At 45.0% G+C, this 27594-nt stretch overlaps 1 protein-coding gene across 1 annotated transcript; it reads right to left on the reverse strand.

Annotated features, from left to right (window-relative positions):
* Nucleotides 1–1283: 1283 nt before the first annotated feature.
* PRPF6 (pre-mRNA processing factor 6) lies at nt 1284–27292 on the reverse strand. The gene is made up of 21 exons (XM_074920345.1): nt 27124–27292; nt 26067–26235; nt 25140–25258; nt 24381–24459; nt 23293–23469; nt 22292–22447; nt 21466–21560; nt 20581–20737; nt 20211–20373; nt 17247–17365; nt 16360–16578; nt 14637–14759; nt 13635–13756; nt 12385–12523; nt 11338–11457; nt 9937–10113; nt 8957–9090; nt 8371–8462; nt 5606–5720; nt 3475–3601; nt 1284–2680 (listed from the first exon to the last, which is right to left on the reverse strand). The coding sequence occupies exons 1-21, from the start codon at nt 27192–27194 to the stop codon at nt 2528–2530; spliced, it is 2826 nt and encodes a 941-aa protein (XP_074776446.1). The 5' UTR covers nt 27195–27292; the 3' UTR covers nt 1284–2527.
* Nucleotides 27293–27594: the final 302 nt, after the last annotated feature.

Below are 27594 nucleotides of genomic sequence, written 5' to 3' on the forward strand. Positions count from 1 at the left end.
CCGCTGGGGACAGGGCCATATAACTTCTTTATGGAGTTCTATATATAGTTAAAATTTGTAGGTGCCATAATCCATTTAACAACACAAAGACATCTACAAACTTTAAAAGGCTGCAAGACTGATGACCCTTTTTATCAAAAAAAAAAAAAAAAAAAATCCCAAAAGCAAAGAATGTAACCCCCTGGTCAGGGGGAGAGGCAGAGCTGGTGGCAAAAGGAGCTTGGGGGTGTGAGGACGCAGCCCAGCACATCTCTGGGGAACAGTCTTTCCTCTCACCACCCACAAAGAGCAAATGCTCCTCCAGCAAGTCCTTCCTGTGCGTTGTCTCAATCCCAGGGCTCCCTTCCCAACAAATCCTTCAGGGATGTGGCGCTGCCACCCGAGCGAGAGGCAGGGGAGGCGCAGGGATGCCGGGCACTGGGCACACACACCTGGCTCCAGGGAGATGCTGCAAACACTTGGGAGTTTCTCCAGAAAGAAAAGCCCCCCCACTGCGGTTCCTATGGCACCTCAACTCCCCCGTCACCAGACGAGAGCACTGCAGGGCACAGGGGTCGATGTACCGCTGGCCCCCAGCTCTTCCTACGCTGGGAAGTGCCACAGCACCCAAAATGGCAGGTTCCCTTCCCCAAGGAGTGGGACACAGGCCCTGTGTCCCAGCACTTCCACAAGATCCGACAAAGGAAGAGCAAGAGCCATGCGAGAAGGACAGCACATGCTGAAAGCTATTTTTCAACTTTTTTTTTTTTCTCTCCTGCAGTTTCTGGCTCAGACTTCAAATCCTTGTCCAGCCGTGCTCCCTTCCTACACGTCTACCCGCTCCTTTTCACAAGAGTGATGTCTCCTTCTCCTCCCCCAACTCTCGTCCCTCTGCATGAGCCCAGATACAGGAAGGACACCAGTGATGGTGTGAAACCCCCGAGCAAGAGTCTCTCAACTCCCAGCGCCTCTCACTCACCTTTGGGAAACTACAACTCCACAGGACATCCGTGATCTTACACCCTCCTAATGCAAACGCGGCTTCACACACTTTCACCAGCTATTCAAGAGAAAGCACAAGAGTTTCCGTTACAAACCCAAAGAAAAACAGGCTTTTGCTTCAAGACCAACCGTTTCTACTTCGGTGTTAAGACCAGCTTCTCATCCTTTTTGGCAAAAGGCTGCAGCCAGCTCAGTGTAACCACCGCTGGCAGAGATGTTCCTGGAGTGGTGGGAGCCTGATAAGTTTAAAGGTTTCTGCTATCAGACCCACTCTTCCCAGTCAGTCAAAGGGCAAGACCACATTCAAAGAAAACAAAAAAACAAGCTGTATTTTATACATATTACCCAAACAAGTGATAAAGGGTTTTCTCCTCTAACTAAATACATTATATAATGCACATACACAGACCTGGATAACTTCTGCTACAACCTAATGTGTAAGACATTACAGCTTTCCATTCAACGATCACACAAAAGTCAGGTTTTTGGGGTGAAAATAAGAGAGAGATGACAAGGGTAGAAGATTGAAGACAGTTTATAAAGGGTCCCAAACACAAAGCTTTTCCTCTCATGAATTTGTTTTTTTCCATTTGAAGAGAGTCATCCCAAACATCCCAAGCAAAAGCAGACGCCACTGTAAAAGTCTCTCAACGCCTCTAAGCAAAGGTCGTTCCTTCAGATGGCCCTTCAGGAATTGCTGGGTTTTGCCTTGTTACTTTAAAATACCACTGTGCTTAATGAAATCCGACACCTAAAAGAATAAGGTTTTACTATATACATTTAAAAATTGAGGAAAAAGGGCTCTAAAAATACACTCTTGAATTTCACAGAATGCTCCATCCGCTCAGGTTTGGGGAACACTTCCGAGCTGTGCTGCAGCTTGCCAACAGAGGAAACCAAACTAAACCAGGCTTGTGGCAAATAAGACTTAAAAAAAAAAAAAAAAAAAAAAAAAAAAAAAAAAAAAAGGAAGAGAGGCCAGCCCAGCCCTTCCCCTCGGCTGCTGGTCCTCCAGAACTCCACACGCCTCCTTCAAGGACATTCAGTGTATTCAAACAGCAACAAACCAGATCTGCTGACAAGGAACCAGCACCAGATGAGCCAAACACTAAAGGAACTGCACGAAGGGGGCGGGATGGGATGGCAGTGCATGCTGGGGAAGAAACCAGAGGAACTGCTAAACGCCAGAATCCATACAAATACTAATTAAAGCTTGTATTTACGGGGGGGGGGGGGAGGGGGGGGCATTCAGGCATCAAACTGAAAAGGCCAAGGGAGCCTCACACGACCGCTCCCCCGTTCAAGGGGACACCAGCGGTGACGTTCAGGTGTGCTGCAGGAGGGGATGCCCACACCGTGTGAGCCCAGGGCACTATCACTGGGAAGAGAAGGAAGCAGCTTTTCTTTTTTGGAAGAAAGATTTTTCACATCACCCCCGATCTCCTGTCCTCCAAAATCTGTGCCACCAGAAGGACGAATGCACTGAAAGCAGGTAAAAGCAGACAAGTCCTACAGAGACGACTAAGGCAGCTGGAGCCAGCGTACTCTAGAAGGTATTTTTAAGCTTGGCTGCTACAAGCATGAGAATCTCTCCGATCTTTTTCTGCCAATTCTCTATGTCCTTGGAGACATCACACCAGAGCTCTCCGTGGCGAGGTTCAGCATTCTCACAGCGCTTCCTCACCTCTTCTTGTTGTTCCTACAAGAAGGAGAAACAACAGTTTGCAAGTCTCTTAATGCCCTGTATTTTTCCAGCACAGAGCCAAAATTTTAACAATTCCCTCCCTGATTCAAATACTCTTCCAAAGCTTATAGTGGGGGCTTTTTTAATGGGGTTTTTTGGGTTTGGGGTTTTTTTTAAAGGCATTGTGGAAGCCTGACTCAAAACGCAGAGGCAGCAACTTTCTTGCCTTGCTGAACAAACTGGCCAAATTAGAGCCAAGGGAGTTTTGTCTGCACCAGAGAAACTGCAGCAGAAACTTCCTTTGCGTTACCACCTGCACGAGATGTCAAGTGAGAGGTTTCTCTGAAGTCAGAAGATAAACACTCCCATCATTTCAGTAATATCAGGCAGTAAAAACTACCATAAGAGATTAGAACAGACTGTTCCTCCGGCCGAGTTCATGTGCAACCTGTACTTGACACTTGTGAAGAAACGGGACGAGTTACACAAACCCAGCATCGCAATTACAGAAAAATCTATGAGAACGCTTGCGTTTCACAGAGGGAAGATTGATTTCATAGATTTTTGCACGAACTAGCATGACTGTGGACAGCAAAGCAGCCTGAAAGACAGCTCAGCTAATGGCAGAGCCTTTTCAAAAGCACCACACAGGCCTGTTCATGCTCATTCATGACCAGGCGTGACAGCTACAGCCTCATGTGAGCCACACAGGCGGCGGCAGCGCGCTCAGCCCAGCGCCGCAGCAATCCCCGGGAGCTGGTAACCAACAGCTGCCTTCCCCAGCTCCCTGTTCCCAGGCACACACTCACCTCCGTGCCATGCTGGAGCTCAAATTTGTAAAAGAAAGCCCAGGCATCCCCCAGGTCGGAGTCTATCTTCACGGTTCGGTGGAACCATTCTCTGGCCTTGGTTATTTTCCGCTCGCTCCAGAACAGCCTGTTGAGAAAAGCAAGAGCCAGATGACAAACAGCCTCTTTAGAGGAACATGCCAATCTGAAAGCACTCCACCTTGAAGGCTCTACAGATATTTCAATTCTTTGGTCTCCCAAGAAAGAAACAGCAGATTTTGCAGGCATCTGCTGACTTCCCCTGGGAAGGGACGAGATACAAGGACCAAAAGAACATTCCTCTTTGCTCTCCCCGCAGCGAAGCGGGTTACTTAGCCCCAGGAGGAGACAGGCAGTGTTACTCTGAGCTCAATCGCTAACTCAATTGCTTAATTTTGCTGTTCTAGATTTGGTGTAGAAAGAGACAGGAGCATATGCCTACATCTATTTCCCCCTCCTCCAATTTCTTAATATTTCAAGTCGATTTTAGCACGTAACAATTCAATAATTTCCAAAAGCTGAAAGCTGCAGCACGTTCCTGGAGCCATGGCTGCGTGTGGTCACACGTTCTCATCCACGAAGCGTGCTCTAAGTGGAGCAGAGCCCCCCTGTCAGCTCCACTTTACGGGGAAAAGCGAGCACATAAGCTTCCGCGCTCAAATCCCAGCCTGGCACCCAGCCCAACCTGCTGCCATTTCAAAAAGGTACTTGTGAATTCTGAAATTTCTCCCCAGTAATTAACCAGCTGAGTCAATAGTCTCTTGGTTTCACTCCTTTGCATTAAAGGGTTCATCTGAGCTAGTAAGGTCTTTATCAAATGAGACAGCCATCCCTCATAAAGAGCTTAGCCAGTCATAAAATTATACAGCTTATGTGATTGTTTTTAAGCCCTATAATACTCTTGATTGTTCCATGTTAAATAAACTGTGATTTAAAAGAACACGAACAATGATAGCAGAGGCTCAACACCTGCAAGTAGTGGCCATTTTCAGCAACACGTTTAACAAAAGTGTTTCACATCTGTGTGACACTACGGTATTACTGTACCTACATGCAAGTCGTGATGGAAGGTGGAAGCTGTTTGTATTGGGATTAGCTGCTAAACTGTCTGAGGTTGCACCAGAAGGCGCCTGGAAGCAGTTTCTATAAAGCAAAAGTTAACATTTTTCTCACTTGCTGCTAGAGCTGAACAAGTCAGCTGTCATTATCTGGCAGAACCCAGTGTTGCAGTCACTGGAGTGTATCCTACAGTTTTCTTTGGCTTATAAAAAAGAGTTGTGAAAGAATTGGGCAACTGTTTGGGCAAAATGCTTCCCGCGTTAACCTCTTCTGGTATTCACAAAGGAAAAAAAGTTTGTCCCAATCACGACTGCTGTAGTCGCTCACCCATCAGATCAGAAAGGACGTGGCGTGAGTCAATTCTAATGGTGGTTTTTCATCAAAGGAAACCTCAAAACTGGATCTAGACAAGACAACAATTCTTAGTAGATTATCTTCCCGTTTCAGAGAAGCAAACTACAGTATGACTGATAGTCTGCGTTCCAGGAAGGGCCACAGCTGAATAAAACTGACACTGCAGAAATTCAGGAGGGGAGAAGACAACTGCACAGAATTTAGCTCAGGATTAAAAAAAGTCTGATAGGCCTACGATAGAGAGAAACAATGAAGAATACAGTCAGCCAAATATAAGTTGAAAAATACCCAACAAAAATCATCCCTAGTTTCACAAATACATAAAACACAACCTACAAAACTTAATTAAGCCTAGTTCATCTGAAAGCACACCAAAATCCCTTTTAAGGGACAGAAAGGGCAATTGTCAGAGTGTCAATACTCAGCACTGGAGAAGGGCTCTGTGTGACTGAATTGCTGCCTGTGCCACAGCCCCAGCCCCAGCCGAAGAGCTCGAGGGCAGGTTGACATCCCCTGCTTGGAATCAAGGGAGAGAACTGCACCGTTACTAGGAGACAGCTTGAGAGCTGTGACTCGCTTTGGGGCTTATTAGGGCTGCTGCAGCCAGAATCACATGGTCGTGCTCGAGCGCAGTGTTTCATCATGGATCCAGCCCCACAGAGAAACGGGTGGTTTTAATACATCAAGCACAGGAACTCACTTGGCTACAGCCAGCAGGACGTGTGGGTCATGTTCACACTTCTTGAGAGCATCCACGCTCTTGGTCTTTCGTTGCGGTCGCGCTTCAAGGAAAATCGCCTCTGACCACAGGATTCCTTAATGAAGTCAAGTAGGAAGATTGTTTGGTGTTATTTCTGAGATTAACCCTCCCCATCCTGTCGCCAGGCCAGTGCTCTCCAACACAAGCAGCGTTACTGCCCCCTCCCTGGTGGTTTTCACAGAACCATCACAGTTGGAAAAGCCCTTGCAGCTCCTCCAGCCCCACCATGACCCTCCCCCTGACCGTTCCCAACTCCCCCAGATCCCTCAGCGCTGGCTCAGCCCGACTCTTCAACCCCTCCAGGGATCCCAGGGACTCCCCCCTGCCCTGGGCAGCCCATTCCAACGCCCAACAGCCCCTTCTGCACAGAAATCCTTCCTCAGAGCCAGCCTGACCCTGCCCTGGGCAGCTTGAGGCCATTCCCTCGGGGCCTGGCGCTGGGGCCTTGGCACCAGAGACTCATCCCCCCTCTCTGCCCCCTCCTGGCAGGGAGTTGCAGAGGGCCAGGAGGTCTCCCCTCAGCCTCCTCTTCTCCAGACTGAACCCCCCCAGTTCCCCCAGCCGCTCCCCAGCAGACCTGTGCTCCAGACCCTGCCCCAGCTCCGTTGCCCTTCTCTGGCCACGCTCGAGTCATTCAATGGCCTTTTTGGGGTGAGGGGCCCAAACCTGAACCCAGGAATCGAGGGGTGGCCTCACCAGTGCCGAGCCCAGGGCTCAGATCCCTTCCCTGTCCCTGCTGGCCACGCTATTGCTGGTACAATATTTTGATATTCCTGATTTCCAAGCCCCAACCTCACCCCAGACCACTCTTTCTGCACAGATACTTCATTCAGTACTCTGAATTTTTAGCTATCGCTTGCACCACGCTGGACCTTCAGTTCTGAACATCTCTGCAGCACAACCCTGCTGCAGCTTCAGCGCTCCCTGTGCTAAGCCAGAGCTCGTGCCTTTCGGGTGAGACACTGCAGGCAGTGGAACAGGGGAGGGCAACTCAGTGTTTCAAAAGCGAAAGATACCCATTTGTCTGAGCAGGAAACTGCAGGGGCAGAGTAAGTCCCAGAAGGGGCAACAGACACTGTTTGGAAGCAGTTTCAAGGGTGCCAGAGAACACCACAGTCTTATTGATGCTGGCTCTCCACACATATGATGAAGGACAGGGCAGGTCCAGGAAAGCCGGGTTTAATCCCTAGTTCCTTTCGCTGCCAAAAGTGAGAAAGGAAATATGCTCAGAGGAGCATGAAATCTTCAGTTTCTGATGTCAGCCAACCATACCTGCTGATCACTTCAAAGCAAAGCCTGAAAGCTCCTGTCTGCCAGGACTCTATCAAAGTGCTCTCGCTTCCCATAAACCACACCACGGGAATATACACAAGCTTTGATGGCTGCAGTGACAGACCGGAGCAGAACTCTTCTTGCTCTTTATATACAGGGTCAAGGCACATTTTTCAGGCCTCTTTCAGGCCTGCTGAGGACACAAACACCACTGTATTTCAATTTAACCTTGTGCAGCCTGCCTACGTCAGCCATAAGCAACCAGAAAGCAGTTTAGCAATCGATGGACCCAAGTCTCTGGTTTACACAACTGTAGGTGTCCAAAAAGCTAATTCCTGCAGGCTTTAATTATGGCTTGTAGAGTTTTAGGATAGAGTCGGAAGCATTTTTATTTAAACAAAACCTGAGATCCTGCTGCCCATTTCCATAGCAACAGGCAGATTCTGTAAAGAAGCCGGTGGTGGCAAACACTCATTAGTATTAGGTCACTCACAAAACGAAGTGGGATTTGGGTGGTATTGCTCTGTTGACCCACTCACACAGCGAGCACCTTGCAACGAGTCACTTAATTTCCAATTATTTCACTGGGTCTTTAGCAGCTGCCAGTTAAACACCTTTCAGTTAAACACCTTTCAAAACCTAGCCTGAAGGTGAGCTAACAAGGCTTGTAGTCAACTACTACGCTTTGTAGTTATGTGACATCTTCTCTCCGAAAACGTCAACATGTTTAAATAATTAAGTCTTTCCACAATTCTACCAAAAAAATAGGGAAGAATTATGCACTTTCTCCTCCCATCCCATGAGGTGAATGCTTCCACTGCTGGTTAGAACCAATTGACTCACATTATAACCCATCTGCCTTTTCTTAAATGAGTTAAAATAATCAAAACCCAGGACTAAACTTTTATAGTCCGTGATCCCCTAATCGACTGTGATTGATATCTGCTGCCAGCACAAGTTATTAAGCACGGAATTAGTAGTGCAACCCGTGCAGGCAAATCTCCTACAGCCAGCTGTACTCCGAGACAGGGATTTCTTTTCCACTGAACTTCCTAACTACAAACACTTGAGAGTCTTTCTTCAATTCGCAACCTTGGCAGACTTCTAAAAGCTTCACAGAGAAGCTCCTCATATCCAAGATGCTTTCCCAGGAAACCTGGTAACAAACTGTGGACCACAGACCCAGTAATATCCTGGATACTGCAGCAAAACAGCACCAACACCAACCCACGACATCTCTGGTGAGACACAGCACAAAGCAACTGGGATTATTCACAAAGACCCTCAACATTTCATTTGCAGAAGGATGACTGACACCTCTCCAAAACACAGCATTTTGAGACCTGGCCAGAAAGGATGTCTTGGGAAAAGATGTGCCTTTATCAACTGGGCAAAACAACTGTGTTTAAGATAAAAACTGAGATCCAGCTCACCTGAATTGGGACATTCTTGCAATGCCTTGGCCATCAGAGTGTTTGCAATGTTCTTTAGCCCAGCTCTGTACTCTAATCGTACAGACTCCAACCTGGTAAGAAAGAGACTCAGTGATGATATTTATGACAACCTATTCACTATGCAGAAACAAACAGCAAGTCACATGAAGGTCACTGGAAATTGCAAACATCTGCCCACATTCTGAATGTGTGTAGGTAGCTGACACCCTCCCATTCCTCTCCATCTAAAAATAAACATGACCTTTATTCTATAATGGCCTAGATCAAAAACACTCTGAAAAAGGGACTGTAGCAGAAATGAAAGATCCCTGGGGCTTCATACTCTGTACGCACTACAGCCATCAGTAAAGAAATAACTAGTCCCCAGCTCCCTAGAGTAGCTGCATACTAATTAGGATCACCAAAGCATCTCTGGTATTCGGGAAGAGTTCTTAGCCCAGAAAACACTCTAGGATGGGCATGGTCATAAGGTTCCAGGCTCAAATGGCTAAAACAACGTAAAATATCTGACCTGAAGAATTCATTGGCTCTGTAGCCCAAATTGAGTTGATCTCACACAACTCACCAGAGATCTGGATTCTTTGGATTCTTTAGGCGAGACTTTTCCAAGATGGCTCTTGCTCTAGTCAACTGCCCCACTTTCTCCTCCAGCCTGGACAGCAAAAGCCACAGGGGTATGGAATGGGGGCACTTTTTCAACTGTTTAAAAAAAATATATACATACGGTAATATGTAGATTTGAAAAAAAATTATCTTATAACCCCTACAGAAAACAAACTCCCTCCCTACATCCTCCTGGAGAGTTTAAGAGAGAGACAAAGTTGATTATATCACTCAAATTTCTCCTAGTCAGTCTTACAGAAGTACAGAAATCAAGTTTCTCCTCCATCCCAACCAGTCGGGTACACCAACTATGACTGAGCAGCAAGAGAAAGACTACACCTCCCTTAATAATACATCTGCAGCTTGTGCTCCACGTGCAAACAGAGGGCTCTTACACATACCCACACCACAGCAACAGGGCCCGCAGGAACAGAAGTGCCTTTGGACCCCAGGAAGCCGTTGGGATACAGACACTGGCACAAACCTGCCCCCATATTCCTTTCGTGGCTGAGGAGCTTCAGAAGCATTTGTACCCACTGATTACCTTTTAAGAGACACCAGTGCTCTGTAGGCCACCTCCTCGTACAGTGTGTATTTAAGAACTTGTTAGGAGGCTTTTCTTTTACGAGTTCTGCTTTCAGCCTTTACAGGTCTTGAAGAATTATTGGGCAATAATTTTTCTCCTACCAGTGAGGAGTCAAGAATAAAGCAAACTCTCAAGCAAGAAAATTAATTTTGCACATGGATACTGGGGTAAGAGAAGTGCTTGCTGCTTATTTCCATGTCCTATTTTTTTGTTTTGTTACTGTTTTAACCAATGACAGAGAGAACAGAAACCATCTCTTCAGTTAGTCTGGGACAGAGCCCTCTCCATTTTGATTCAAAGACAGAATCTCTCCACGCCAGAAGCACAAAGCAAACTTGCAATAACATAAATCTTACCCCTTGATTATAAGCCTCCCGCGCTTTCTCTACCAGCTCCTTTTGTTCCTCGATTTGTCCTTTCATCATCCACAGTTTGGGGAAGTCCTCGTAGTGCTTCAGGGCTTCCTCACAAAGCTCCTGGGCTGCAGCAATGTTCCCAAGCACCCATTCTAACTTCACGGACTTCATGAAGACCTGAGGGCGAACCAGAGCTGTTTATCACTAGCAGCCACTGAAAAAAACATTAGTCCGTCAACGCGGTGGGTTCCCACTTTCATACATCCATCAGAATGTTATTGATTAGCTACGGTTTGAAGTAAAATAATAAAATAAAATAAATACCAGGGTTAAATAGTGGAAACAGATAACAATGAGAAAGGCAAATGCAAATATTAAAGGAGTTGGAACAGCGTGATCAACTTATACATTACCTATTAGCATAGAGTTGACATTTGTATAATATTTGTACAAAGAGCACAGCTTTAGGAGCACAACCAATTAACAAATTTGAGCCTGCTTCATCAGCACAATCTGATCTCCTTAAATCCCAGCCACCAAGACCACCTATTCTTACTTACACCTTCAAGTTCCAACTGTTGTCCTGCTAATTACAAACTGCTACCTAGGCTCTTCTGCCCCCAAATGCCTTTCTTTTAGTTACGCATGAAAGTTACAGCTGCGAGAAATACATTACAGACCAAAGGCTGATTCACAACTCTGATTCCTGTCTTCCCATTCCCAAACTCTCCCCACCATGACTTCACAAGAGAGGCATTAAGCCTGAGAGCAGAGCTTCAGCCTCACTGCCAGCTGGAGAGAAGCTCCCTGACTGACAAAAGAAGAAGAGGACAGCGTGAAAGATCTAGGATGAAGCACAAATTGGGGAGTAGGACAACAGGGGACAGGCACCAAACCAATTCTTCTTTTACTTGGGACAAGTTAAAATGCTTCTGTATGAACAGCTGAAAATTGACAAAGTTTATCATACCAGAAGTAACTCTAGAGATAAACACAAGAGTGTAACTTTAAACAACAAACTCAGAGCTGTCTTTAGCACCACAAGCATAAGTGAGTCTTCTGTGAAAGTATTTTCTCTCTTTATTCCAAGAGACACTTTTATGCAACACGAACATTACACAAACAGCTGTAAACTGGGAATTTCCTGACTTTTGCCATTTGTACAAAAAACCTGAAACCCTTCACTTGATCTTAGCCTTTTTTTCCCATCATGCCACGGTTCTGTGTCGCAATTCGCTGGAGGAGCGCTGCAGCAAAGCGGCCACATGCCTGCAAAAGGCGATGGCAGGGAGCCATCTGGTCAGTCACTAAGGCCGCAGAACTGAAGGAACTTCTCCTTCCGACTCAACTCCCCCGTGGCCCAGAGAGGTCTCAGCCTCTCCACCCTTCACACATCCTTACCCTTGCAGTGGGGGCACTGCTGCGAGCTTTTGCCAGCAGCCTCCTCGCTCTTTCATATTCATTGTTTTCTGACTCGAGCTTCACGGCAGCCAGCCAGATCTCCTCGCTGTTGGGGTTGGCCTGCAAGAACATAAAATGACAGACAAATGCATACAGTGAATCAACAGCAGATTTAATCCTTCGTTTGATCCAGATTAAAATTGAAATCAGAGCTTTGTCAATCCACACTAGGATTTTTTTCAGTTCAAGCTCCTCCCAATCTTCTTTGACCTTTGAAGTTTATAGAAATTCTCCAAAACAGACGCACAATACAAAGATGTATGTCAGTTTAGAAGCTGGATGCTTCTCAATTGTTGAAAAGCATTAATGCTTGATCTTCTGAACTTCCAGTTTAAATACTGAAAAGATCATAGGGTTTGCCACAGTAAGACCCTCATTTTATTATCCCTGAGCAAAAAAAAAAACTGAAGCTTGAATTCCCAGTTGAGGTCTGTGAACACTCCTCCAGTAAAAGCCATTTCAGTGGCAACCATGTCAAGAAGTCTTCAGGATGGTAACAGAAAGCACCAAGAATAAATTTAGAAAGTAAATATCTTCTACCTTCCATCTTAGGACCTGTCATTTGGTTTTGCTATCTCTTACCTTTTAAGTCTCAATCCCAGAGTTAGAACTGTACCATTCTGCCCAGTTTTTCTTTCAGCGTTCAGCAGACAATTCCCTTTGTTTCGCAGTGGCTCAGTGGGTTTGGTCCCAGCCATAAGGCATGCAGTAACCTCACTGACCAGGGCAGACCACCACCCTTTTTACTGAGGAGACAAATGACTCAAACCCAAGGGGATTCTGATCCGTGACTGGGGTTGGTGGGAGCCATAGTAGTAAAATTAATGGTTTGTGCGCTCAGAACATTTTGCCACAGAAAACAACCAAAGAACAGCGGAAGCCCCCATCATTTTGAAAGGCAGCAGGAATAAGGCGTTGACAGAAAAAGCCTTCTCTCTATTCTTTACCAGTCATACTTAACACATCACACAAGTGTAATATACCCACCTGGAAAGCCAGGGCCAAAATGCTTCTGGCTGCTGGCACATCTCCCGCCAGCCACTTCGATTTGGCTCCCATGAGCCAGAGCACTTCTGCTTTGGGGCAGTGAGCCACAGCTCTCTGCAGAAGAGCCTCCAAGGATTCTCTGAGGCAAGAAAGAGCAAGTTACAATCACTCGAAATCCTGCCAAAGGCGAGCTCTCACACACCATTTCCACTATCACTCAGTGTTATAAATATTGTTGCAAAGTCCAACGTTGTAAACCTTGATAAGTTGTTTCATAACAAGGAAAGGGTGAGGTCTTTTTTTCACAAGCATTCTGAAATCAGCACTCCACAAACGGCTCATTGTTCAGACACCTTTGTTTGATAGCCTCTGCGGAAAGACCCTGCACACAAACAGCTCATTTGTCTTGGAAAGAGCCATTCTTAACAAACCTTAGTAGAAACTGAGACAGGAAGTTTTTCAGAATTATTAGATGAAGCTGGCTTGATCTTATTGAAATTATTTTTCTCCTCTGGAAAATATACTTCTCAGGTAGAATAAGGGGCTGAAAAACCAGCCACCACTGGGAAACATGGGAAAACAACATCAAAAGCAGACATATACTTGTTAAAAAAAATAAAACCAGCAGGCTTGAATGAGGCAGAACTCAGCATCTAGTCACTTCCACACTATAGTCCTGTTGTCTTTAACAGGAATGATTCCACATGCATAAATGGTCTACCGCATAGATTGTTTTATTCTAAATATCTTTATGGATAAACTTAAAGCGAGGCCTGAGCTGTGACAGTATAACACCAATCTTAATTCAGAACGTGATACACACTCACAGGGTGTTTAATCAGAAAGTGCCAGGGATGCTTGGCCAACTTCAGCAATGAAGTAGTTTATCTAGGAAAATTAAACACATGCTGTATTTTTAGTTGATTTATATTCCCTTTTTTTTTTTTTCCTAGAAAAGCCTTCTCAGAGACAACTGTCCCTACCTTGCCTATTCATAGCTATTTTTACCAAGTAATCCCCATCGCCAAAAAACTTTTTACGACTTCATAAAAACCAAAGATGTTCTGACCACAGCAATAACAAAGAAAGTCAGACCTGCAAGCAACACCAGTGAGTTTCTACCAGCTGAATTAACTCTGCACGTGCCACACACCACTTCAGGGATCATCTTGCAGCTTTTCTTCTTTCCCTAGTCCCTCACCCTGCAGCAAGGATGAACCCTCCACCCAAGGATTATGCAGCACACCTACCTCGTTCCATGGTTCTTTTCAAAGTAGGCAGCTCGCAGCCACACGCTCTTCTTGCTGGGGAAAACTTGCAAGGCATAAGCATAAATTGCTCGGGCACACTCCAGAGCATTGTGAGCCACACACTAAGGAAAAACAGATCAGAACGACGTCAGTTTAGGGTTGCATTGAAATCAAGTGCAAGAATGAATTACACATGCATAATTCAACACAGAACTCAATAACTCAGAGTAATACATGAATTGGGGCTTTATATATATAACAGAACAGTTATTATCAGCTTTTTAAAAGGAAGCAGGGAGGAAATTTTCAAGCGTCTGTCTATCAGAGCCCAAGTATCACTGGCCTTTCAGTGGGACTGACACACAGAGGCCAGCTTGAAACATTAGTAAGGCATTGTAAATTGCCTTACTCGTATTTGTATATACTCGTATATTGCTCTCTTATTTGCCCTTTTTTTTTTTTTAACAGGCAAAACTGTAAGCACCACAGCATATGTCCTCTTACTGCTGAAAGTCCAATTCAAGGCCAGCAAAGTGGACGCTTCTCATGCTGAAATATAATTTAGTTTTTAATGCATGCTCAAGCTACTCCCCTAAAGCAAAGAAAGCCTGGTAAAACTTTTACCCACACCCCCATCCAGTCTTGCATTAACTCCTGAGTTACAACGTTTACGCCTTGAAACTCAACTCCCAGTTCCTTTAACCAGACCCTCAATCTCTGTTGATGTCCCCCACACAGAAAAAAAAAAAAACAACACCACACCAAACCCAGCAAACAATCTATCACAATACCAACTTTTCGCTTAATAAAGATTCAAATCTCAAAAAAACTCTACAATACAATAATCCCACAAGAGACAGACTGCCCAAACACAGGCAGGTGTCAGGGAATCACATCCACTTTCACTGATAAAAAAAAAGTCATTTCTCAGGCTCCAGCTCAATTTCCCCCAATTAAAATAAAACCCAAACCAAGAAAAATCAGCATCACAGCTGGACATACACTGTCTGCGTCTTCCATCCAGGTATGTTTCCGATCTTCTTCCTCAATCCCAATCCCAATCACAGCTCGCATGATTGCCTGGCACGTGGCCACACTTCCAGCTTTATCACATTCCTCAGCATCCTAGGAACCAGAGGAAAGCCCTGCTCATTTTGAGAACTCAGAACAAGAGGCCAGCAACTCAAGTTCAAACACAGAGACATTGTGGGTCACTGCGGCATTAAAAATATCTTATTACTCAAAACATATCATGACACACGCTAGTGAGCCCACACCCACAAGGAAGGTGCTATAGTTGCACACAGAATCAATCAGAAGTTAGTTAAGAAACAGAGCACATCAACTGCATCCACTGGAAAGGAGTAAGTGTGACAGTGTGTGACCTTTCCAGCTGGAAAAGTCTCCTCTTACAGCTCCACTGACCTGCCCTGGGCCAGGCTGAGCAGGGACCTGGTCAATAAAAAAATTCAAGAATCTGAGAAGGAAAAATTGTAACATCAAAACCACTGACCTTCTTTCAGCTTTGAGTTGATTCTTAAGTCTCAATAAGGGCTAAGCAACAACTGAATTTGAATGAATAGACCTCAACCAGTGTGAAGTTAAAGACGTGAAGGCTCTCTCACCACAGCATGTATGGAAAAGTGGAGTTTTCTGACATACAAAGCTTTCAGAAAGCCAAGCACGTCTTGCTTAAACTTGTTAAAAAGACCAGTGATCAGATAACAGAAATGGAACAGCTGTAGTACTGACAAGGAACTCGAGAACACAGCGATGCAGAGGCTCTGGTGTTGAGGTTTTTTTTTTTTTTAAACAGAAGTTGAAGTTAACCTTTAATTGGTTTACCGCTGTAAAGAAAGTTGTAATTCTCTTTAGATGTTAACAAGGATATCCATTTACCATTAAATACTTTGTTCATTATCAATACTCTTAGGCAGCGTGCCAAGAAGATTTTTGCTGCCTTGACCCACTGTAAGTGATTTTAGTAGCAAACTGGTTTAAAGACTTACGCTTAAACAAAGGACAGCACGTTGAGGAGGAAAGAGGTTCTCTTAACCTGAACACGAAGCCATTTAGATGGCAATAGTCTCTGAAGCGTCTCAAGAAACTCAAGCAGCACAGCTTTTGAGTGTGATCAAAACACTAGAAACCTCCACAATTTTTTGCAACTTTTCTAGTACAGAACATCAAAAATGGGACGTTCTGGAATGAACCTGCCCAGAGGTTGTTTTTTCTAAATGTCACAGTACAACGCGGTTCCACGTGTCAGCTGTGAGCACTTTGCACAGCCTCAGGACTAGGAGCCAGTAAAGAACTAACAGAGGATTTCCTGCCTGCTGCATATGCAGTATTTCAATTGACTTCTGACAAAGACTCCTTTGGCAAACAGATACCTTTTAAGCCAAAAGAGACATGTGCAAAAAACACATAAATCCTGCACTGGAGGCTTAAAGCCTCTCTCCTGCTTAAGGCAGCAGCTGCTTCAACTTGAAGCTGGTTACCTTCCAAGACAGAAGTAAACCAGACATTCCTCAGCTCAGCACACGCAGTGTTACCCCGGTGTAATCACTTGTGGCCTTGACCCTGCTCAGCTTTTTTTGTGTCTTCACGGGAATCTCCACCGCTAAGTCTAGTGCAAAATTACCCTACAATATCTTGCATCAACAGCCTTCAAATCAGAACCTGAAGAGTTCATCTGGGTCTCTAACCCAGACCAAGCCAATACCTGTATCCACTGCTCCCTGTTGATTTCCACACCGTTAGCCCTCAGAGACGTGATGGCTCTGTCGATGATTTTCTCCACCATCTGGGTGTTTCCATTGGCTTCCTCCAGTTTGGCAGCAGTAATCCAGATGTGACGATCCGTCGGAATATTCTCACGGGCTTTGTTAAGGACTTTACGAGCATTCTCATATGTCTCCAGCCTCGCCAGCGCAAGCCACAGCTGTGGAGCAACAGAAGATTTTTAGATTAGAACAAGGAGATGACAAGGCTGCCGTACTGCAGTGCCGGCCCAAAGAGATAAGCAGCTTTATGCCGTTTGCTACTGGTTGGCAATTGTCCTCCAGCAGTACAAGCAAGCTGCAGAATACCAACGGAGGAATAGTAGAAACAGAATCTACTGCTGTCCTTAGAGCTCAGTCCTAATCACCTCAGGATACCACCTCTGCTGGGCTGCTGCGCTCATATTTTCTGTCCACGTCACCTTTGAAACAGCAGAATGTTACGCTCTGGTTCAGCATTCCAGACACGAGGAACTTTGTTTTAGATTCCCCAGATTGTACGTATGCTTGTTTTCACAATTGTCGAGGCACTAAGCAGAAAGGCGAACACGGCTAATTGGCTACAGCAGGCACAGCAGTACACTGGCATAACTAACATAACAATTACACAGGAGAATGAGGCATATAATGACCACCAGACAATTAACTCTGGAGGAAAAAAAAAAAAGCACAGTCCACTACTCACCACATCCTTCTCACTGTGGCGTAAAGTGCGTGGTAGAAACCTCACACTGCACTCACTCTGCTTTTTCTTTTCAAAGCTCTGCTGCCAACCTAAAGTGGTGTGTAGCGGGTTGCTTTATTTTATTTTACTTTTTTAAAAACTTACTTCAACGCTAGTCGGACAGCACTCCACAGCCCGACTCAGCATGATCCTGGCATCCTCAGGTTCTTCTAACTCCACAGCTGCCTTCCACAAACGCACCGAATTTGGAACATGCTCAAGGGCTGGAGAGGCAAAACAATCATGTCAATCATGACAAAGTAGCTTACCAAGAGAACTGCATTTTTTAAAGATGATACGTTAAAGGCTTTGTCCTATTACAAATGAAATTTCCTGAAAGAAAGGAGGGAGGGAACTGTACTTGTCTTAGTTCTTGCTTCAACAATGAGAACTTAAAATCAGAAACTAAAAAAAACTTACTTAATTTTAACTGGAAACAAGTTTTGGAGAGCCAAGGGCTTTTTCCTTGTACAAGCTGTAATTGCACCCTCTTCAGTAAAACACCTAGCTGAGCAAAGCCTCCAGTCTCAGCAAATGAGCATCTGTAGGATCTCCAGAACTGGGTAGCCTAACCATGCTGGCCCTCCCTTTATAAAAAAGGAGCATCTTCACTATGAACCAGTAACACAGCCTCGTTCCTTAGATGTTGAAACCGTCCCTTCACAATTTACTTTTCCCACAGGCATCTCCCAACAGCTTAAGGGATCCCAGTTTAGCTTCCCAAAAAGTTACTGGCCTGCTATGCAAAAATAAACCAGGAAGATGCATAAAAGCTTAAAGCTATTACTGACAGCAACACCCTAAGCCACTGAATCTGTAGAGTTCTTCCAGCAATCCAATATGGGCTCCATCTAATTAAGAGTCTCTGAGGCTTCCTTAGTCTTGTGCAAGAGTTGGTTACTGCTGGTAGAACCTGCATTCTCTGCAGATTGTTCTAGATGTGCTGTCTGAAACATTCAAGTCTACACAACAACTTTTCTCTGCCTGTCTCTTCATAAGCTTCTATCTTAAAGATATATTGAGAAACAATGGGGTTTTTTTAGCCTTTTGTCACTACAACTTACACCACAGATTACTCCTATTAGCTGCATTACAGTAGGAGTTTCATTGCTTCCATGCTGATTGCACACAAACGTGCTATAGGACAGAGCACACCCCTCTTCAATAAAGCCAGCATGACTGCAGGACCACAGAAACGGGTGGGAAGAGGCATCTAAACCTACTTTGAACCCAGCTGGCCTTCTAGGCAAGGCTGCTCCTTTCAGCATTCCTGCAAAGGCAGAGGCACACTGCTGAGCCTCAACTTCAGAGCACGCCCCAGCCCTACAGAAATACCCAGAGCATTTCCAAGTAGCAACGCACGGAGGGGTTTGGGCATTAACCACTTCTCGAGTCTGCAGCTGCAGGAGATTTTTCTGAAGCATTTTAAGTGACTAATATCAGCTTGCAAGAGCTGAGAGCATCACTCAGCAGGACAGAACATGTTTTCATAGACAGAGCATTCGATTTTTACACCTCCAGATGTAATTTAAACACTCAGCTTGCTGGCTCTCCAGTCAGAAAGGCCTTAAAAACTCTCAAGGTTCTGCTGGCTGGTAGGAACACACACAGCCAACAGACAAGAGAAACACTTTATGAAGGAACACACTTCAGTGACATTCCCTCGCAGTCAGACTTATTTCAGGAGAAATAACGAGTAAAACTGCCACTTATCTTAAGGCTGTATATACAAACAGCTTCAAGCATCGTGTTACTGATGTTCCCTAGGTAGCAGAGGAGCACTGTGAAGCTGTGAACAGGCAGTAATTGGAAAGAGAATGATAAATCACATTCCATTCCACTAACAGCTTTGTATCAGAGATCAGGTAGGTGGTTCCAAAAACCGAAGCAAGATGTTCTTTCTGTTTAAAGCAAAACTCAGTACTTAATGCATAAGTCACTGCTTTCACACAAGATGCTCTCCTACCCGAGCTGCACTCAGAAATCTATTTGTGCTCAGGTAAAAGTGTTTTTCTGTTCAGCATCTCTTACTGTGTGTCCTTCTCAAGAACAGTGTCACAGGAGTGACGCTTCACAGCACGCCACGCTGTTTAGCTAATGAAAATTAAAAAAAGCTACTGAATAGTTAATATCTGAAGTCTTACAACTTCAAACCCAGGAACCTTTAAGTGCCTTTCAACCATATGCAGTTAAGAGGTCATTTCACCAGAGATGTGCAATTTTACATGCAATAAGAAGAGGTAGGAGGCAATTAATTTCCTTTGAAGCCAAGCCATTCAATGCCACAGACTGTTTCTTAGTGATTTAGTAAATGTATTAAAGCCAGACCCTTTTCCCTGTCTAAAGTCAGGAGATGTAATTGATACAATTCAATAGCCACGAAGGACCTAATCTCTACTGATACAGGCACAGTAACTTAAAGTAATCAAAGAATTAATACTACGAACCTGCGAGTAAGACCTGGGTTCACAAAAAGACAACAAACTGCTGTTACAGACATCATTGTTTGGAAAAGACAGTGATTCCACAAAAGAGGAAAACCTCCAAGTGCATTAGGTAAGCACCACAGAGAAGCTGTTTGCCAAGAACACAGAACTTGCTACAGTAAATCAACCCCAAGGCCTCTAAAACTCCTCCACCAGGAATCACTTGGGTCTCTAACGGGTTACAGACACGTCGGAACTCAAACACAAACCCCGGTATCTTTTCCAAAATGTATCACAAGGTGACGGTTAAAACACTCTTTTCTCCTTCAAGCATCATTTTTAAATTGCTTTTACCTATTTATCTAACTTTGATCAAGTTGGAATTGGCTTTGGCAAGTGAAATGTCATTTTGCAATTGCTCAGAAACAGCAGCTTTTTGTTGAAGGATGTTTTACAAATACTTCAACAACTCTACTCTCCGACTCGGCAGCGGCACGTCCCACCATTAAGGCACACATTCACAACTGTATCCTCACCAAGGATGCTAAAAAAAGCACTTAAACTTATGGACACATCTTGAACGACTTACAATGCTCCAGAGGGGGACTCGGACTTTGCTCCCCAGCCCTGCAGAAGCTCTCACCTTTCCTAAGGACGCGTTTCTTCGCACGGATATCCGTCTCCAGCTCTGCTGCTCTGATGTAGATTCGGACAGACTGTGGAAGGTGGCGGACAGCTTGGGCCACAACAGCCTTGGCTGTATCCCCAGGCTGAAGCCGAGCAGCTTCTAACCAAACATCTTCACTCTGTCAGGAAAGAGAAACGATCTTCCTTTACATAAAACAGGAATTTAAAATTAGAGCTTCTAGCTAAATATCTGTTCTTTTAATACTGCAGGTAGTGAAGCTGGATGAGGCGTAGCCTGATACCAGCTTAACAGATGCTGCTGCTTGTAAGCACAACCTTTTCCTACTGTCCTGCAAGGATCAGCAGGGAAGCAAAGCAGTTCTGACCTTGGGGCACATCTCCGTTCCCTTCATGATGAGGTTTCGAGCCACTTGGAGTTTGCCAGTGACCTCCTCCAGTCGGGCTGACGCTATCCAGGCTGGTGGATGATGAGGATTGGTCTCTCGTACAGATTTCAGGAGCAAACGGGCTTTCTTGATATCACTGGAGGAGGAAAGACAGGCAGGAAAGTTTTCAGCATGCTACCAAACAATTCTCCTGAATCAGTAAGTGCTTTACAGTCGGTTCTTCGCAGCCACGCTCAGATGCACAGTGACTGTGACCTCAAGCGTTTCCATACTGGTGACACAAATTATATACTACCAAACAAGCTTACAAATATCCACTAACACAGCAAGATCACAGTGAAAACCAATTAAGTATTTAAGTAAGATTCTTAGGAATTACAGCTGGGCACTTGCAGCTGGGAGCTGCTAAGCACAAGCATTGATTTAAGTCAAGTATTAACATCAACATTTGCACATATGACTTTGACTTAAATGGCAACTCTTCATGAAACAGGTGTCAAACTTCAGGTTAAAGAGGATTTCAGAGGTCATCAATCAAGCCTAAATTAGCAGTACACAGGTCCAACTAACCAGGTTATTTCCTGGCTGGCAGGCAGCCACACACTGCCATCACTCTGGCATGTTAGCCCAGGGATCAAATAGAAACAATCCCCACAATTGATGCATCTAGGTCAGATGCTAAAGACATCAGTTGAAAGACTATATCAGATCTCATGTTAAAAGAATTCAGCCTCAAAACCTCACCTAGCATCTTTTACAGATTAAGTGTTAGCCAGAAGCCACCTGCTCAGACAGATTTCCATTTATATGCAGGATCACAGCCATTACTAAGAGGATAAATCAGTTAATCCTTCTGAAACTTACTTGATATCTCCTCCATGCGTGGGAATCATTGAATTCAAATCTGTCAAATATCCTTTCGGGTCCACTACAGTCTGGCCACTCACAGAGTCCGACACCTGGGAAAGTCAAGTCAGCACTACTGAAATGACCATTCAGAGCCCCCCAGTCTGCCTGCACACACTAAAGCCTGGAGAAGACACTGCTGCTACACAAACCAACCCTAGACACTTATCTCTTAAAAAAAAAAAAAAAAAAAGGAAGGAGGAAAACAAAGTTTTGCAGATGAGCTTTTTTTCCACTTCTAAACTACATGACTTTAATGCTAAAAACATAGTACCACTGGAAATGCAGAACGCAAGCAGCTTGGCTTTCAGTCACCAAAAGGTCTTGCAGCCCTGCCAGCTAAAGCCCATCTTTTTAGTTTAAACCAGATCTAGATGGGAAAAAAAAAAAAAAAAAAAATCAATGAAAAAGAAGTCAATAATAATTTAAGAGTAGTATTTTCCAGCATTTTGTGCTGCATCCCTACACAGGATAGAAGAGATGCTTCCCTTGGTTAAATTACAGTGCTGTTTGTCTGCAGTTCACCTCTGATACAACAGGGCACTCTGTTCTCCCATAACGACCAACACTTCCAGGGAAAAACTGTTATTTCCCAGGAAATTCTACTAGTGCAAAGGGTATGCAATGCAAGGAGGAGTGCAAAATTCTTTCTAGTCACAGCTGAGCTATTTCTTCTCTCCAACACTCAAGAGAATGAAAGGCTTTTCTAAAACCAGGTCCTAAATAGCAGCAAACACCAACACAGGGTAAAATCGTGAGAGATCCTCCCTTTCAGGATCCTTACCTGGCTTAGCCTCATATCCATCAAGGTGTTCCTGGCTTGGCCAATCTTTCTCATATCCAATTCACCTGTCCCTGGTGTCATTAAGCCTGGTGTCATTCCTCCAGGGTACGGAGTATTCAAGCCCCCTGGATATGGTGTATTCAATCCACCAAATTGCTAAAAACAAGAGTGAGAGAAATACATTCTTAAAATCTCTTCTGAGATTGCAAAGATGATTCAGGCTGTTGCCTGATCTGCTCTTCTCCAGTGGCTACAGGGCAGAGATGCCCAAATCCTGCAAGTGTCTCTGAAACCGTGGCTTCCCTGAATCACAAAACATTTCTCATACAGGCTTTGCAAATCTGTAATTACATAAGTTTAGTCAAGTCCGTGAAATAATCAACGAGAAAGTACGTGAAAAATTTCAGCACAAGCATCTAAATGTAGCACATTGAAACAAGAATATCTACAGAGAAGTCCCATGGCCATCTGGTGCCAATTCAGGGCCAGTTTCTCCTGTGACTGCATGACCATAGCAGCCTGCAGACATGTAGCAACAAGCTAAATTACTTAATTTTCAGTTGACAACAAGGCAAATATTTTTAACACAATTGCTCCAGCACTGGGCAAACCATTAGGTGAAACTGAACATTTCTGTTCCATTTTTGCAATTGTTACCACTGAAACGGATGTTGGTTATGCTCACCAAAACTCATTATCACCATTTGACAGCCAGAGAAAAGGAAGAGAAACACTTTCTTCCATTTTTAACACAAGAACCAGGTTCTCCCTGCCTGTCCTCAAGTTTTCTCCGGCAACGGGTTGTCCACTGAAAGACTCCAGCGAGCACAGGAGATGAACATCTAGCAATTCCTTTGACAGACTCACAGACTAAGCCAAGTTTTTTGGTCAAGTATCTTTTTTTTTTTCCCCCCAAATGCCACTAACGAATGCACAGTTTAACCCTTGTCTCTAATTATAAAACACGGATCACATCTTCATCAGGTTTGCCTGGTACTCACCGTCTGGCGTGGGTCCACAGAGGTGTGATTCTCCCCCGACTGTAAATGCTTTGCAAAGAAGCTGTCGGGTACAGGAGTCAGCTTCTCGTAACGAGGATTTCTCTGACGCTTGTTCCTGGCATCACCAACTTCTGGAATACTGAGCCACTCTTCTTCCGTGACCTCTGCCAGCTTCCGCTGTTCAAACAGGAGTTGTCATCATTATTTGCTGTAGAAATGTGTTCTTTTTAACTGCTCTAATTCCTTAATAATTTTTTTTCTTGAAAGAATTCAAGATTAAGCACTTAAAGGTCAAAGGTCAGACTTTTTCCATACCAATGTACAAATGAATTAGATGCATTTTATTAGAATTTGGTTTTAGTCCAGACTGAGACTTCAAATCAATTTTGCTATTAAACTCAGTGCTACAAATATTCAGGTTAATCTCAGTGTCGGCATCAGAGTGTTTAATTACTGATCATTAAACAATAGCTTAAAAAATATATTTTGTTTAAAAGCAGCTTGAAAGTGAGGACATTCTGCTCAACTACTTCAATGCCAATCCCTCAAAGACAGAAGTGCAGCACCTTCTCAAGAACGGATGTGAAGTCGCAATAAAGCACAAAACAAAAGCCTGGTATCAAAATTTGCATAAACTTCACTACCTTGTGCATCCACAAGAAAAATGCTCAACAGGCAGAATCGCTGGTTTCCCCCACAGCCCTACAAAGCAGCTTATGGACACCCACATCCACCAGCCACGTGCAGCTCTGAGGGCCACTGCCAGTCGAGACACTGTTTTATCACTTATTGCAGATTCTGTCACCACTTTTGAGTTAAACCTGCACTACCAATCCTCCTGCCTCTAACTCTGCAGCTGCCTGAAAATTATACTGCAGTACTTGAGTTTCCAAGCAAGACAATCTTCCATACTTCCAGCTTCATATTCCTTATTTTTCCAATAGAAAGTAATTCTAATCTCGAGAATAACTAAGTGCTTGTTTGCTAACACACAAAACCTGAGCAAAGAAATGCAGAACATAAATTCACCTCTCAGAAGTCATAAAGATAAAAGTCACATTTCAGACATTTTTTTTTTTTCTCCTTACTTTCAAGTCTGAGAACTGCTGCTGAATTTTGGGTCGTTCCATACGGTATTTTTCTATTTCTTCTTTTTCTCGTTGTTCCCTTAGGAAAAGGAGTACTGAGGTTATGCTCAAAGTAACAACTTTAAACAAAGTGTTGATATTACAGAAAAATTTTTTTGATCAGAGATAAGGTATTAAAAAAAAGCATTTTTTCCAAGCTTAGATTATCAACATAATGACAGAGATGTCTTATCAATTAAGAGAATATTGTAGTGTATTTATCGTAGTGTATCTACACTATACTGTAGTGTATTGTAGATGTAACAGGCATCTCCAAGTGAACTTCAGGCTTTAACCTGCTCTTACTTGTTAAACTCACTACTTGGTCTACAGATAACACTCACCAGTTTACAAGAGACCCGCATTACGTGACTCTTCTAACCATTTCCAGTGTGCTGTGCAGTATGTGATGCGTCAAAGTCAGTCAGCACCTCCCCACATCATCTTAATGAACTACAGCAAGACTTAATTAACTACAGTGAAGAAATTCAACCACATCAACTCTCAGAGCGAGTCGTGCAGAAGAGCTCTCATCCTTAAAACTTGGAGCCACAGGGTCAAAGGTACAGCATTAAAACTGATAAAAACTGCATATGCTTCTGAAAATGTACCCAGAAGACAAGGGCAGAATCTGAACTGGAAAGTGGAAGAGGCAGAGGAGAACTCTGAAACACAATCTAACTAGGAAACACCCCGTGCCAGCGTTGCAGTTTATCCCACCTTCTTTCTTTCCTGCGTTCATCCATCCTCTTATCCAAAGCTGCATAAATAGCATCTGCTTCCTCGTCATCCTTTTCATAGGGACCACTTGAGAACAGGCTCCCAGCATATCCATTGAACTAGGAATTTGGAGAGAGAGCAAGGGAAAAAAAAAAAAAAAGGAAGGAAATAAAGAAAAAAACCCACAGTATCTTTAATTTAAAGCTCTTGCTATGTTCCTGCTACAGCCAACAGCCATCCAGAACAACAAAAATGCACAAGCAGGCTATTTCTAACAACATTGCATCAGACTAACACATCCCTAAATAAAAGCAGCTTTCTTCTACCACCCCTGGTATTTATTCTCCCACACCACTTCAAAAGCAAAATTGCTTCTCTTTCAAAATCACTTCTATTAAGCAATAAATGAGATCCCAGTATAGAAAGGCCATTTTCTTCTATTAACCACTTTTTTTTTTTTTTGACTACTGAAAGCAAACACAAAGAATAACACATTTAATTAACCAAAGTGGGATTTAAACAGAAAAGATAACACGGGCCCCATAAAGATGCTATGTCATAGAACAAGAGCTTAGATTTCATTTGTGCAGGAGAATACAAAACATATCCCAAAGTACTTAAACTAATATTTTATTTATGGATCTCTACCCAAAACTCTCAGGGCTCTGTATAGATAATTAAACCACAATACGTGGAGCAACACCACAACATAAACCTGCAAGCACTATGCCATTAGGTATAACGAGGTCTCAATTTAACAAAACAAAAAACCAAAAACACAAACAGAAAGAGGAAGTGGTGCCAGCAAACAACAGGAAATTTTGGCCTTGAAACCTCAGCTAAGATGGGATTTCACAGCAAGAGGGCAGGGAGCTACTCCTCTTCCACTTGGGAAAAACATCTCCAGGACGATGAAAATCTCATCACCTCATCGTAATTGGTGTCGTTCAAATCTTCATCATCATCATCCGCCGTCTGGTTCTTTTTCATTTGATCCCCAACCGTTCTCTTCCCCGGCGGAGCATGACGATCATCCACGGGGTCATTGGCATCACGGGCAGGGCCAATATCAGAGCGGGTGGTGAAACCTGTGGCTCTGCGTTGATAAACCAGGAGCAGCTGTTTAGCACACTTCGACCCCACTATTTGTTACCCAGGCAGTCTGTCAGAATTATTACTTAGACAACAACAAGATCATTCTTTTGCAAAGAATAGCATCAGCCAGTCCCCATCCCTACAGTTCATGAAGCCTGGGGCAGGGGGTGGAACTGTCCTCTTATAGGGGAGAGCTTTATCTGCAAAGACACAATCACCCAGCTCTACCATCCGCCTGGTACCGAGCCACTGGCACCAATTTCTCTTCTAAACTGTGTCTCAGACACAAAGCTGATCCTGCAGGCTGGGGGGCACTACAGGGTGGGGGCCTGGGCGACTGGGACTCATGAAAAACCCCATTTTAACCAGCCAGCGTCGCCCCGAGCACAGTCAATATAATCCCCGCGGTGGGAGGGCACCAGATCGGCGGAGGACAAACGTTAATTCAGACCCAGCAAAGGGCAATTCCTGGCGCCCACCCACCGCAGGAACCTGCCCCTCGCTGTTCCCAGCACAAACGCAGGCAGGTTTAATGATTTTTAAGAGGGCCGCACGTACACACGGGGTTACAAAACCAGGAGGGGCGCAATCCCCTCCCAGCCAGCGGCATCCAAAGCACCCAGGAGCGCACCCCCGGCTCGCACGGAAACACAAACCCGCCCCTCCAACGAGCAGACGCGGACCATGGCGCGGGAACGACACCGAGCAGGCCGCGCGGGGCCTCCGGCCCGCCCCGAGGCGACGGGGAGGAAGCCGGCAGGGAGACGGGCACCCAGGACAGAAACGGGGCGCGGGGGGCCCGGCGAGGGAGGCGGGAGGGGGGCCCGGGGCGGGGAAGGCCTAGGCCGGGCCCGCGGGGGTGCCGGGGGGAGCCCGGGCGGCGCCTCACCCGCGGCCCAGCCCCGGCACGTAGCCCAGAGGCGCGGGCATGCCCAGGAACGGCTTCTTCTTCTTGTTCATGGTGCCGGCGGCGGCGGGAGCGGAGCCGGGGCCGCTGAGAACGGCCGGGGAAGCGGCGGCAGCGACGGAAGCGGCGGCGAGCGGAGCGGCGGCACGGGGCGGGGCGGTCCGGGAGCGCAGCGCGTCCCTTCCGCTCCCGCGGGGAGACAGAGCGCCCCCTGGCGGCGCGGGGGAGCTGCGGGAGTGAGGGGGAGTGTGAGTGAGAGTGTGTGTGAGTGAGTGTGTGAGAGTGTGTGTGTGAGTGTGTATGTGAGTGAGAGCGTGAGTGTGTGTGTGTGCGTGTGACTGTGCGTGTGTGTGTGTGTGATTGAGTGTGTCAGTGTCCGTGTGTGTGTGTCCGTGTCTGAGTGTGTCTGTAAGTGTGTCTGTGAGTGTGTCTGAGTGTGTGTGTGAGTGTGTG

This window comes from Athene noctua, chromosome 16, assembly GCF_965140245.1.
Source record: "Athene noctua chromosome 16, bAthNoc1.hap1.1, whole genome shotgun sequence".
NCBI lineage: Eukaryota > Metazoa > Chordata > Aves > Strigiformes > Strigidae > Athene > Athene noctua.

Excerpts from the sequence above, each read along its gene's own strand:
- PRPF6 (XM_074920345.1), bottom strand. The coding sequence starts at position 27,194 with ATGAACAAGAAGAAGAAGCCGTTCCTGGGCATGCCCGCGCCTCTGGGC. Across the intron at positions 23,470-24,380 it reads AGCAGTTCTCAGACTTGAAA|CGGAAGCTGGCAGAGGTCAC; the intron begins GTAAGGAGAAAA and ends CTGTTTGAACAG. Across the intron at positions 13,757-14,636 it reads GGATGGAAGACGCAGACAGT|TGTGTGGCTCACAATGCTCT; the intron begins GTATGTCCAGCT and ends GTTTTTCCTTAG.